Here is a 15,118-nt window from a genome sequence, read left to right on the forward strand (position 1 = left end):
TTTTTAAATTTCAGTACTGAAAGGGTTACAGTTTGAAATATTCTTTTTAGTTTAATGGATTCCTTAAACCAACTTAATGACAGCTTCTTACTGCAGCAATTCTTATTTTGGTTGTCTATTCCTGTTCAATATGACCATTCTTCACTGGTCATTACATACATGTATACAATTGTCTATGTTTGTTCCTTACTTCTTCATACATATGCTTGTTTATATAAGTACATGTCAATGAGTGTCTACATATCTGTATGTTCAGGTATCCAAACTTTCTCAGTTATTTTAAGTGACTTGTTTGACAGATCTCTGGGGAAATAAATCCAGACCTGTTGGTCCAGAGGTAGGGACATGACCACTGTGCCACAATAGCCTTCCACACTTTCTCATTGAATCAGTGCCAAGTGCATTTACTGATAGTCTGAGTGATGAAGAGTTTTAAACACCCAATCAATCAGTTTGGACCACGTCGCAGGGAGTGGACAAACTCTGCTTAATCAGAGTTGGATAACATTTTAAATATTTGTAAAGTCAAAGTATACACCCCTTCCTTCTGACAAAATACAAAATTTCTCTTAGAGTGGATCAGTGAAGTTTTATACAAGCTGACTCTTAATCTGAAAAGTCTCAGAATTAAAAGTATTCTTCATGTAATAAGCTAACACTCCCCAGGTCATGATAGGACAATCAGATTTACTTCAATATGAAAACTGAAAAAAAGAAAAATCAAAAAAATGGACAAAAGTCACTAGGAGTTATTGGACAGCAGTGAGGAGCAGGAACACCAAATAATTTCTCCTCTTTCTGGTCCCAGAGAACTGAAGTATCCCCAACCTAGTTAACCAAGCACAAATAAAATGAATCTAGGGCTGTCACGGTCTGTGTACTTCAGTTCATACCCTGAGCCAATATACATTCACATTAGGCCTATATGAAATTTCTGGCAATGCAAGAGAATATTTTACCTCACAGTACCATCGTTTAATGCGGCCCCACAAGGAGACTTCCAGAGCAATGAGTTTTACTTTGGTCAATTTTGCATGGACCCTCATTAGACTTAGAAGAAACACCTATTAAATATTCAACCGAAGAAACTTAGGTGCTGGAATTACTTTGGAAAAGTTAGGAATGAGATAAATATGTTTCAACAGTCAGCCCTTGTGGCAATTACATCTGCTGCCAAGTGATATACCAAATAATAAAATGGAATGCAAGGTCAAGTGTGTCTCTGTGTTGATACACAGCCTTGTAGTTTCTTTGGTGAACGTCTCTCTGTTGGATGTGAAAGGCTTTTAGAAATAGGAAAATCACACAACAGTATATGGCCCTCTGCTTTTCTTTATGTATCTCAGTTTGCGTAAGAGAGAAAGTTGGGAAGAGAAATGTCTGGCACTTGGTTTGAACCTGTTTGTAACAAGAAACATATTTCCTCATTCTACGATGGGGATGTTCTTGGAGCTGAGTGTAGTCACGTCTCCAACATCTGGATCATCACTTAATTGAAAGATCTTAGTTTGAAATTCCGAAATGGTCTAAATGATTTTGTGGTCATTTAAACAAGCCTGACTGCTCCTGTTCCAAGGACTGTTGGTGCACTTACCTGTCATGGTAAAACCTGAACTCCAAATTGATCCACACCAGTAGAATTCAGGGAAAAAAAATTATAGAAAACTTAAGTATTAAATGCTGACTTTTATTCTTGAACTAGTCCATGGTTCAACATGGGGTGAAATGATTGTGATGATGAGGTAAACGGTGATGGATAACATTATGCAATTTGGAAGTGATATGCAGCAGCAGGACGTGTACATTAGCCATGTTTATTGGACTTTGTCAAAATTGTGATCAAATAATCACAGGATACACTTCATTTACAGTGGAATCCATTAAACTAAAAATGAACATTGGTTAAATTTCAATTAATTGTCTTTTTCTCCTTTAGTTCAATACAGTCCAGTCCTCTACAAAACATGTACTGGTGATCCACGAACTAGCAGATGCCTTAAGAACCCTACTAAGAAACAGTTAATGATAAAATGTAAGCCACAGTGGTTAAATCCTTACTTGGCGACTCTGTATGAGAGAATGCCAACCAGGGATGCTAGTCCCTTCCCTCTTCCTACCAATCCAGTTGAATGTTCATCATATATCTCACTCATTCAAGCATCACCTCATCCTTCTCACTGGGACCTCTGCCCAATCTGCGTTCCAAACGCAGCCCAGACACCCTCCAGTTGCTTTTGTGTGCTTCTCTTACATCTCTCCATCTCCAACAAATGGAGGTAGACACTTCTTTCCCAGGTCCAAAAGAATATTCCATTCACCTCCCTCCTTCCTATAACAACCTGGAGAAACATTTGTGCCTCCCTTTTCTCCCGTACAAGGATTTGTTTTCTATTTCCTTAATCCGGGTGAGGTGTCTCTCATGTCTTGATCATCTCATGCCAGCTCTGAGTTGCTCCCGTGCACTCCTCCCGTACGGAAGAACTAATATTAATGTTTTTCTGACTCATTCTTTCCCCAACTATATGAAGGGCCACTTTTGCATTTCACTCCAACTCCACCAAAGGCAACTGCAATCTAACAGCACTGTCTCTCACACAGTCACCACCCCCCTCCTCATAGTACCCAACATACGGACTGGCACCAAGGGGCCATTCTGCATTGCCAGTTAGGATCAGCTCACATTCCAGTCCCACGTCTTTGCACTGCCTGAAATCATCTCCAATGTTTTATATGATGAGTAGTCAAGTCCCCTAAGAAACTACAAGGAAGAAATGATCTCTAACTCATTGCCTTAAGAAACAATTATTATTCTGCTTGATCCAAAACCCAACTGGAAGTTGCTGAGCTGCTAACAACAGATACCAAAAATGAATCTCCTCAAACTGACACAGAGAAGAGGCTGCTGGGATTGCATGATGAGGTAAAGGCAAACATTCTTTTGGGGTATTTTCAGGAATTTAATTTACTGCTGAAACGTAACTTGAATTTTCTGCCACATAAATATGAATGGATTAAATCGATACATTGTTGAAAAAAGGGAGCGTATTACTAATGACTGCATGATGCATGAAGAGACCATTAGTATTTACTTCACCATTCATTGACAGAATTATCTAAATGACACACAGTTCATTGCAATAAAGGGTGTTCACAAAAAATATCCTTGTTCAGTTAGAGACCTTGTTTACATAGTCAATAGTTCTGTGCTTTTGGAGAGTCAACCCTGTTCAGGGACACAGGACAAACAACTGAGATCTGCAGTTCATTAGCACTGCTGATATTGCAAGTTGGAAGAGGTTCCAGAGGGGAATGCATCCAGGTTCTGAAGGTCAAACAATTTCTGGAAAGCACTAGTATTACTCGCTCTGGATCTCCATTTTGCCTCAAATGATTCAATTCCACACAGAATAAAAACATTTGGAGAAAGTAGGATCGGTGGGAATGGATTTTTCTCCCCATAAAGGTAAGAAATTTCAGTCTGCAACATTCAACTTTGATCAAATTTCATGTCACAATTCCCTTCGCAACATCCTTACAGCACAAATCTGCAATAGCAATCCAGATCCAAAACTTCCAAGCTATTTGGCTGAGCTTAGTAAAACATTGCCAAGGTATGGATAGGTTTGCTATCTGGACCAGTGCCCACTGTTATTTGGTTTGATTGTCTATATTGATTTTGCTAATGTATTCTCAATAGCAAAGTATTTGAAATGAGGAGTCATGGGTCCAATCTGTCTGAATAGATTAAAAAAAAATCTACAAATTTAAAAACCTTACTTCAAATTTTAATTTTTAATTGAAAATATTTTTAAAAACAAAAGTTTACTCAGTTTTTAAAAAGAATTGAATAGGTGTAAACAGTTGCCATGTCAATTTTTAACATGGCTGCTTGGCTTGGAGTTTACATAAAATCCCAGCATCCTTTGCTCTGATAGTATTCTAAGAGATGAACATGGAATGAAACCTACTGGCCTGGAGGGTCCTTGCAGAGATCTGGGAGGTGAAGACACCAAGGCCATGTTCAGAGCGTGCAGCCAAACGGAAATAGTACAGAGTGTTCGGACGTAGCCCGGTCACACTGTATGCAGTGCTTGGCTGAAAGGTTATCACTTCCTGCAGAAAAGAGACAGACATCCATATGCATTTGACATAAGAGTCGTTGACGCAACATTTTAAGATTGGATATTAGTTGATATCTTGTCATATTGTAGAGATATTCATCATGGAAACAGACTCTTGGGTCCAACTCATCCATGGCAACCAGATATCCCAAATGAATCGAGTTCCATTTACCAGCACCTGGCCCATATCCCTCTAAACCCTTGCTATTCATATACCCATTCAGATGCCTTTTAAATCTTGTAATTGTATCAGCCTCCCCCATGTCCTCTGGCAGCTCAATCCATACATGCGCCACCCTCTGTATGAAAATGTTGCCCCTTAGGTCCTGTTTAAAACTTTCCCTTCTCACTTTAAACCTTTGGATTCCCCGACCCTGGGGAATAGACTTTGGTTAGTTACCCTATCCATGTCCCTCATGATTTTATAAACCGCTACAAGGTCACCCGTCCAGCCTCTGACGCTCCAGGAAAATAGCCCCAGCCACTTCAACGTCACCCTATAGTTCAAACCCTCCAATACCAGCAATATCATTGTAAATCTTTTCTGAAACCTCTCAGAGTAGCATTCCACTAAATAAAGCATAATTATTTAGCTGCTGAAGTGTATTGTGTAACCCTTTAAAGCCTGGTCAAATCTGATCAAAGTAGCAATCTTATTTTTATAATCAAAGCCTATGATTGTTCGGATCATTTTCAGATATTCTCATTCTTTAGTCACTGAGATATTATTAGTTGCTGTAGGTGGTTTTCTGTACTCTACAAATAAGTGGCTTTCTCTCAATTATTAAATTTAAATGTAATGCTGTAAAGGACAAAATATGTTAGAATCATAGAATCACGATGGTGTGGAGGCAGGCCATTCAGCCCACAGAGTCCACACCAACCCTCCGAAGAATATCCCACCCAGTCTCACCCCCAGTCTACCCCTGTAACCCTGCATTTGCCATGACTAACCCACTTAGCCTACACTTCCATAGATACAATGGGTAATTTCCCATGACCATTCCACCTAACCTGCTCACCTTTGGACTATCCGAGGAAACCGGAGTACCTGGAGGAAAGTCACACGGGCATGGGGAGAATGTGCAAATTCCACACAGACAGTCACCCGAGGGTGGCACCAAACCCAAAAGGCCTGCTTCCACAGTGTAAGGATTCTATGATTCTACTGATTCTACTGTCCGGAGAAGACAGAACCACAGAGTTATGACCATACGAGACGTAAATAGATGACTTATTTTTTAACTGTGTTGCTTAGTTATAGTCTTTCCCACAAAAAGAAATTTATTTTTACCATTCACTCTCTTAAATCCCTTCAGGATTTTATATTCTTCAACCAGATCACTCCTCATTCTTCTAAACTCCAAATAATTCAGGGCTGGCCCATTTTCTCATAAAATACATCCTTCAACCCAGGAGTGAACATTCTCTGGACTCCTTTTAAAGATTTTACATCCTTTCTTAAATAAGGAGGCCAAAACTGTTCACAATACTTCAGATGTGATCTTACTGATGATTTCAACATCTGTAACACAACATCCCTTCTTTTACGCTCCATTCCCCTTGCAATAAATGACAACATTCCATTGACCATCTTAATTACTTCCTGTACCTGTAAACTAACTTTATGTGAGTCATGTACCAGAACATCCAAATCCATCTGCACTGCAGAGTTCTGCAATTTCTCTCCATTAAAGTAACATGTTGTTTTCCCAGACTTCCTTCCAAAGAGGACAAGTTCACATTTTCCAACATGTCGTCAACCTGCCAAACCTTTGCTGTTTCACTTAAGCATTCTATATCCTTTTACTCTTTTCCAAAACTTACTTTCCTACCTATTTTTGTGTAATCAGCAAATTGAGCCACTATACATTTGCTATCTTCATCCAAGTCATCGATATAGCCTGCAAATAGATGAGGGCTCAGCACAAATCCCTATGGTATACAAACACAAAAATGGCTCATTTGTGTATAATCTCTATTTGTTGTTAGCTAATCTGTCTGCCATCCATGTTATCCAGATGTTAGACCCCCATGCCATGAGGTCATATTTAGATGTGACACCTGGTCAAATGTCTTTTGGAAATCAAAGTGCATCGCAATGACGAGTTCTCCTTAATCACAAGACAGTGTGAACCCTGGTTCAGTACTATTTATCCAGGGGAAACACCCTCACAGTATTTACACTATCTAGTCCTCGCAGATTTTTATATGCTTCAAAACAATTCTCGATCATTTTCCAAACCCCTGAAAGTATAAACCCATTATCCAAGATTTCCCAAAATAAATCAACCCTCTCATTCTAGTCAACGCAGTAAAGTTTCATTGCAAACCCCAAAAGCAACAATACTATAGTTTTCTTTAGATAGAGAGTCATAGAGACATATAGCACAGAAACAGACCCTTCGGTCCAACCCGTCCATGCCGACCAGATATCCCAACCCAATCTGGTCCCACCTGCCAGCACCCGGCCCATATCCCTCCAAACCCTTCCGATTCATATACCCATCAAAATGCCTCTTAAATGTTGCAATTGTACTAGCCTCCACTACATCCTCTGGCAGCTCATTCCATACAAGTGTGTGAAAAGGTTGCCCCATAGGTCTCTTTTATATCTTTCCCCTCTCACCCTAAACCTATGCCCTCTAGTCCTGGACTCCCCGACCCCAGGGAAAAGACTTTGTCTATTTATCCTATCCATGCCCCTCATAATTTTGTAAACCTCTATAAGCTCACCCCTCAGCCTCCGACACTCCAGGGAAAACAGCCCCAGCCTGTTCACCCTCTCCCTGTAGCTCAGACTCTCCAACCCTGGCAACATCTTTGTAAATCTTTTCTGAACCCTTTTAAGTTTCACAACATCTTTCCGATAGGAAGGAGACCAGAATTCCACGCAATATTCCAACAGTGGCCTAGCCAATGTCCTGTACAGCTGCAACATGACCTCCCAACTCCAGTACTCAATACTCTGACCAATAAAGGAAAGCATACCAAACACCTTCTTCACTATCCTATCTACCTGCGACTCCACTTTCGAGGAGCTATGAACCTGCACTCCAAGGTCTCTTTGTTCAGCAACCCTCCCTAGGACCTTACCATTAAGTGTATAAGTTCTGCTAAGATTTGCTTCCCCAAAGTGCAGCACCTCACATTTATCTGAATTAAACTCCATCTGCCACTTCTCAGCCCATTGGCCCATCTGGTCAAGATTCTGTTATAATCTGAGGTAACCCTCTTCATTGTCCACTACACCTCCAATTTTGGTGTCATCTGCAAAATTACTTATTTACTCTTATGCTCGCATCCAAATCATTTATGTAAATGACAAAAAGTAGAGGGCCCAGCACCGATCCTTGTGGCACTCCACTAGTCACAGGCCTCCAGTCTGAAAAACAACCCTCCACCACCACCCTCTGTCTTCTACCTTTGGGCCAGTTCTGTATCCAAATGGCTAGTTCTCCATGCATTCCATGAGATCTAACCTTGCTAACCAGTCTCCCATGGGGAACCTTGTAGAACGCCTTACTGAAGTCCATATCGATCAAGTGTATAAGCCTTGCTAAGATTTGCTTTCCAAAATGCAGCACCTCGCAGATATGAAGACCAAACACTAGGTGTGGCCTCACCAAGGCTCTGTCTGATTGCAAAAGGGCTTCCTTACTCTTGCAATTTAACTCCACTGCACTACTCTCTCTGAACACCAACACTGATAGTCTCTCACCGTTTAAAAGATATTCAGTATTTCTATTCCTCCTCCAAAAGTGAATCATCTCATATCCTCCAGTTACGTTCCATCTGCCAACTTCTTGCCCAATCACCAGAACCTGCCCACATTTCTCTTGGGCTGAATATTTTAATTCACAGGGTGGCAGGGGATGGTACCTGGGGGTGGGCAAAGCCGTAATCTCTCTCTTCCAGATAGTGTGTGGGTCTGCAGCCATGGTCTCACGGACAGGCAATTTTCATTCAGGCTGAAGCTGGATCAGGGTGCAGTCACAATGACCTGTCTATCACCAGCAGGTAGCCAATGAGGCTATTTAACTTGCCCGCCATGACACATTCCATCTGGAATTTTGCAGACTGGAGCTGAAGTTGGGATGATAAATTGTGGTGAAGTCCTGGCAGAATACCAACGGGGCCATCAGTGCCTCAGTTAATTTAATGCCCTCCTCCCCAGCCCCTTTTGCCAGAGGCCCACAGGCCTTGCTGTGGACAGGCTCCCTTTCTGACAACCTGACAGCTGCCACAACCTTTTAAAAAACTTTTAACCTTTCGAAGTTTCTTCTTTTGTCCCCTATCTAGGCAGTCCCCACTGTTGGCATTGGGCTAGTTTACTGTAGAGTGCTGGAAGCTATTCTATCAGGCCTGGTTAAGTCCCAGTCTCCTTGAAAACTGCCTTGTGGGTACTGACACTGACATTTTGCGAATTCTTCATCAGGGTTTCCTCTGTATCGTGGAGTCGGGACACAGTCACTAAACTTCAACCCTTTCTGTCCTCTTCACTGCTTACATTCACATCTAGCTTTGTATCATTAGCAAATCTAGATAAGTTCAACTCAGTCCCTTACCTGAGCCACTAACATCTTTCATAAATAGCTGAGGGCCCAGGATCAAGGCTTATGGCGTCTCACTAATAAGAACCTACCAAGCTGAAAATTGCCCATTTATTCCTGTTCAGTTTTCTACCCTTCAACCCATTTTCTCCTCATACTAATAGATCAGCCTTCCCAACTCTATGAGTCTTGTGCAACATTTCTTAAGAAATGCAATGCAGACAGTTGAAAATGGGATTTAGACCAAATGAGTATTTCAGCCTGCTGCTAAACTGGATCATTTTCTTACCTCCTTTCCTAGCTCTTCATCACGATAGTAAAGCTCATAGCTGATGATTTTCTCCTCTCTGGGTGCAGTCCATTGCAACTCAATACTGGTTTCAGACTTAGGAGTAGCTTTGAAGTTAATTGGTTGGCCAGGAACTGAAAGAAGAGACAAAAAATATTGAAGTCAACCAACAAAAGGTACTTATTCTAGATCTTCTGGCTCTATGCTGTATCAGGTGCATACAACCAAAAAGATGTACTTTGGTGTTGGGACATAGGCATTCATTTTCAAACATTCAAATCCCAAAATGCAAACTTTCTTTCTTTAAAGCTCGACAAATCCGAATTGCTGGAAGAACATTAGAAAGCGCATTTATACACTGACACATGTTTTTAGCTTTTCTCTGATCATTTTGTTCAATGGGCTGGTGGGACACTGCCCAAATGCAGCCATTTTAAATATAAAGTGGCATGAAGGAGAACAAAACATCCAGGAAACGTCAATTTCTCAATTTGATTTGTAAGTGAGAAAGGTACATAAATACCAGCTCACATTTACAAACATTCATTTCAAAGTTGAAGAAGTGCACTGGCATAGGGGTCAATGGAGTGGTTCAATGCACTTTTTTATTTGCTAACATTATGTACGAGTAAACTAATGAGACGCAATGGGTGGCAGCCATTCAGTACAATAATCACAGTCTCAGAATTGCATATCGAGGTATTTTAGTCAATTCTCAGTCTTCCATCTTACCTCATGCAAGATTAATGGCTGATTCAACCTCAGCTTTAATGTACCTTCCTATTCCTGATTTACTTTCTTCTGGAGAAAAAGCTAAGACGTGGAGGAGCCCTCCAGACAGCGCTTCACCGATCAAGAGAATCTGCAGTTTATTTCACCGTGGATGGTATCAGAGGGTGAAATTTTTAAAGTGCCTAAGTCTTAATTTTGGTGAATTTGCAAAGAGGGTTTCTCTTTGTGAGACCAACTGAGTTTTCTCACGCTATTTTCCCAGCCTTGCTTCATTAGCCATGGACCAATCCCCTATGACACCCATCTCATTGCATCCCCCACTCACTAAGGACAGAAGATTAGGGCACTGTCAGGACCTCCCAGGAGTACCGGCACCAATGCTATTGTCTAAATCTAAGCTGCACAGTTCATTTTATTTGGCTGGAACATGTTGGTTAGAGGATAATTGGCACCTTGCGTGTACAGTCACTGTCCATGGAGCACGCTCTGAGGTGTCGGTGACTTATGTTCAAGATGGACGTCCAGAGGAGCAAGTGGCAAACTGGAGGCACCAGGTACCTGCTCTGACTCTCATGTTGGGAATTCTCACCTTGTAGTGGGTGGAAGCAACATAACTACTTAATGATGAGCTGAAATGGCATAATAGCGAGGATCTTAATGCATGCTAATGTTTGGAAAATGGGACTGTTTGGCTCTTGACATCAGGAAACTCCTTAGTGCTGATCACCTTTCTCGTTATTGGCCACATCGTTCAGTGACTGGGAAGCTGCCATCTACAGGGCTTACACATGAGGGGCATACTTTCCAATGTGAGTTCAGTGATAGCAATTAAGCCACAGAGCACTTGCTGATTTTCTCTATTCACGCAGCCCTTAACTCTTGCATAGGAGAAAGCGAAGACTGCAGATTCTGGAGATCAGAGTGTGGCGATGGAGAAGTACATCAGGTGAGGCAGCATCCAAGGAGCGGGAGAATCAACGTTTCAGGCATAAGCCCTTCATCAGGAATGTTGGGGGGGGAAAGGAGCTGAGATAAACAGAAGGGAGGGGGTGGGGGTGGGGCTGAGGGTAATGTAGCTGGGAAAGTGATAGGTAGATGCACAGGAGGGATGATAGTGATAGGTTGGAGGGGAGGGTGGAGAGGATAGGTGGGAAAAAGATGGACAGGTAGTATGGTTCAAGAGGGTGGTGCCAAGTTGGAAGGTTGGATCTTACGGGCGGCACGGTGGCACAGTGGTTAGCACTGCTGCCTCACAGCGCCAGAGACCTGGGTTCAATTTCCGCCTCAGGCAACTGACTGTGTGGAGTTTGCACGTTCTCCCCGTGTCTGCGTGGGTTTCCTCCAGGTGCTCTGGTTTCCTCCCACAGTCCAAAGATGTGCAGGTCAGGTGAATTGGCCATGCTAAATTGCCCGTAGTGTTAGGTAAGGGGTAGATATGGGGTATGGGTGGGTTGCGCTTCGGCGGGTCGGTGTGGACTTGTTGGGCCGAAGGGCCTGGTTCCACACTGTAAGTAATCTAATCTAAATGAGGTTGGGGGGGCGGGGGGAGGAGAGATTTGGAAACTGGTGAAGTCAATATTGATGCCATGTGGTTGGAGGGTCATAAGGTGGAAGGTGAGGTGTTCTTCCTCCAGGTGTTGGGTGGCTTGGATTGTGCATTGGGAGGAGGCCCAGAACTTGCATGTCCTTGGCTCTCGCTCTCTGAAATGAGTAAAATGAATTTTTCAACAAGGCCTTTCATTCCCACCGCACCTCCCCCGCCTCTACAATATGAAGGGCTTCTATTACTCCTGCTGTTGCTGCTTTTGTGATGACGCAGTTATTTGTAACAGCAGTTTGCTACAGTATTGATTGCTCCTGATGGTATGGTTGTCAGATAATAGACAGCACCCGATTAGACTGTCAGACTGAACACACTGTGATGTGGGTCTGATCCAACTGACATGTCACTAGACCTAACAGTTCAAATCTAACCTAACGTTAAATGGTTTAAGAGAGAAGGGCATTTATTAAGGAACAATCCTGCACATGGTATAATAAATTCAAATTCTACAGCCACCATCCGAGAAAGTGCGCATTTTTAAAAACATTGACAACATACCTAGAGTATTTCACAAAAGGGCAGGCAGAACATTAAGATGATATCATCACTACGTCTGTAATGATTGTAACGAGGTCAGCCAGGTGGACCCCAAAGAATAGGAGCTCCCTGATTGGACCAGGTTAACAGTCCCAATCAGGGAGCCCTGGCTGACAGATATAAACAGAAGTGCCTGAGGTTCTGTCCTCTCTGAGAGTTGTCTCTGAGAAGCCAGACCAGTGTCAAGTACTGTGCATGTGTAAATAAAGGGTGACGGAATATCGGCTTCTGTGGAGTTGTTTTAATATCTGGTGGACATAAAATATTTTCATAGACATTGTCCTGTTGCCCACTATCAAGGCAACAGCATGTATTGATCCAAGGATGTGCTGGAACTTACAGTCTTCACTATAATTGGGTTCTTATCTGGCACCTTTCCCCAAGTCTGCTACAAAAAATGATGCAATGTGATACTGGAGCCAGGAGTCAGCCACCTACAGATGGAGCTGTTGTAGAAAACTTCTCACAAATGTTACTGAAAGGAGATAAACTTGTCACTCCAGAATGGTGCTGCACTTGACCTAGATACATTGGAGTTGGTAGACTGCAACTTTTTCACTTCCTGCTGTGATTATACATCTGAAGAAATTTACATCTGAATGTATTTTGACAAAAGAATATGAATGTTTTGATAGTTCCTAACCCCTGCCTGAGAAAACATGACAACTTAGCTGTGGTAATTGACCAATGTTATTCTCACCAATCCAGGACTGTGGAGGTCAAATAGAATCTCCCAGTCAGCTGTGAACAAGGAATCCATATAGGCCAAGGCTGGAATCTGTAATCTCCTTAATGTTTACCATGTTGCTCACGAAATAAGCTTTAATAAACCATGAGGTGATATCTGTGCCACAATGAAAACTATTTCAAATCAGACCAACATCTACGAGCTTTTGGTAGTTTTGATCTGGATTTGTACTGGAGGTGGCTGGTTAATACTGGTTAATTGGTTGGTCAGAAATCTGGCATCAGTAGTTTTCATGAGTCTTCAACAAGGACTCAGGTTAGTCTGCACTTAATTTCAGATTATCACTTTGCATTATTGTACGTGATTTTACATAAAATCCACTTGAACACTATGGTCATTAAGTCATTTGTTTTTTTCTTTCATTCTTAGACAGCTCCTGCCTCCAAACTCCCTACCCTCACAACTCTTAGCTTGCCTTACTCTCTGCCCTCCGTGAATACCCACTCTCACAGCCCATCCCTCTGAACGCACGTGTTCACAGCTCCTGACCCCTTCCCCCAACTCCCTGTACTTGAAAGCTCCTACACCCACCCTCATAACTCTCACTCCTTACCTCACAGCTGCTGTACCTTACCCTCACAGCATCCATTCCCCAAATCCCACCCTCACAGCTCCCAGTCTCAGTACCCATTTTCAAATCCCACACTCCCCCACCCTCACAGCTCCCGTCCCCCCCCCACCCTCACAACTCCTACTCCCCAAATCCCACCCTCACATCGCACAGCCTCAGTACCCATTCTCAAATCTCCCACTCCCCCACCCTCACAGTTCCCATCCCATCCTCACAGCTCCCATCCCCATCCTCACAGATTCCCCCCCCCCACCCAAATCCCACACTCACAGCTCCCGACCCCACTACCCATCCTCAAATCTCCCACTCCCCATCCTCACAGCTCCCACTCCCCACCCTGACAGCTCGCACTCCCCCACCCTCACAGCTCCCACCCCTACCCTCACAGCTCCTGCCCCCCCATTACCACCCTCAGAGCTTCCCCCTACTCCTCAGTCTCACAGTTCCCATCCCCACCCTCACAGCTTCTGACCCCACTAACCAACTCCCCACCCTCACATCTCCACTCCCCGCCCTCACAGCTTCGCCCGCTCCCCATCCTCACCAATAATGCCCCTCACATTCTGCCTTCATAGCTCATGCTCCATACCAACCTTTATTATCTCCTCCTTAATGAGTGCAGTTTTAAACTCGAAATGAAAACATCTGCAGGTTCGTTGTTGTGTTTTTCATTTTATTGCAGAAAGAAAAGTTGAGGAATGATATACAAGTGACAATTCACGTTTCCATATGTGGAGCTGTCAACACTGCATTGTGTATATGATATATGTATATATTTGGTAATGACATGTCATGGATTGATGCTTTCCTCTCCAGGCTCAATTACAAAACAATAGAGTTATTATATATGCGTGAAAAAGGACAGTGTAGGGTTTTTGATAATCACGGGTCATTAGAAGATGTGCAGTAGATTGAATATGATTGGATAATATAGTCATGTAATCCCTACACAAGGCCATTCGGCCCAGCGAGTTACCACTGACCCTCCAAAGAGCACCCCACCCAAACCTAGCCTCCAACCCTATCTTCGTAACCCCACATGACTAACTCACACATCCCTGGTCTCTAGGGGGCATTTTAGCATGGCCATTCTGCCTAATCTGCACATCTTTGGACTGTGGGAGGGAACCAGAGCACCCGGAGGAGGTCCACGCAGACACAGGGAGAATGTGTAAACTCTGCACAGACATCACCCGAGGGTGCAATCAAATGTGCAACCTTTTGATTGGAAACATGTTACCAGCAGAAATGTAATACATCCATTGTCTTTTATGGTAATATTTGTGTTGCACACCATCCTTGATGGGTAGACCTTCCAGGAGTGCATGAATTAACATTCAAACAAAGAAGCTTGAGCATTGTCTGGTCTGAAGTGAGAGCAATTGGCAAAAATCACCTTTTCACATGATGTTGGGTCTCAAATCATATTTGAAACTCAGGGGTTTGCAATTACCCTCACATTTAGGATGACACGGTAGCACAGTGGTTAGCACTGCTGCCTCTCAGCGCCAGAGCCCTGGGTTCAGTTCCTGCTTCGGGCAACTGTCTGCGTGGAGTTTGCACATTCTCCCCGTGTCTGTGTGGGTTTCCTCCCACAATCCAAAGATGTGCAGGTCAGGTGAATTGGCCATGCTAAATTGCCTGCATTGTTAGGTGTAGGGAAATGGGTGTGGGTGGGTTGCTCTTCGGCAGGTCGGTATGGACTTGTTGGGCCGAATGGCCTATTTCCACACTGTAAGTAACCTAATCATCCAAAAGGCTTTCTGAGATACAAACAAGCTGGGGAATTGGTTTTGTCCATTGGCCAATCACTTTGTATTTCTCTCCCAGTTACAAGTCTAGGTTGGTAGTGTGCACAATGTAGAGAAATTGGATCTGAGGGGCAGAAGTCTGAAAAGACACATGCATACTATAGATCTACATAATACAGGAAGATGCATGGAGCACAAAATCTTTAATCTCTG

At 43.0% G+C, this 15,118-nt stretch overlaps 1 protein-coding gene across 1 annotated transcript in view; it reads right to left on the reverse strand.

Moving 5' to 3' along the window:
* Positions 1 to 15,118, reverse strand: part of LOC140494541 (receptor-type tyrosine-protein phosphatase delta-like) — a 384,530-nt gene that overhangs the window by 157,913 nt on the left and 211,499 nt on the right. The window contains exons 11-12 of the mRNA XM_072593818.1: positions 8,964 to 9,097; positions 3,969 to 4,113 (exon numbers count right to left, since the gene is read on the reverse strand). Coding sequence (XP_072449919.1) covers positions 3,969 to 4,113; positions 8,964 to 9,097 — 279 coding nt within the window. The remainder of the gene's footprint in view (positions 1 to 3,968; positions 4,114 to 8,963; positions 9,098 to 15,118) is intronic.

This window comes from Chiloscyllium punctatum, chromosome 24, assembly GCF_047496795.1.
Source record: "Chiloscyllium punctatum isolate Juve2018m chromosome 24, sChiPun1.3, whole genome shotgun sequence".
Taxonomy (NCBI): domain Eukaryota; kingdom Metazoa; phylum Chordata; class Chondrichthyes; order Orectolobiformes; family Hemiscylliidae; genus Chiloscyllium; species Chiloscyllium punctatum.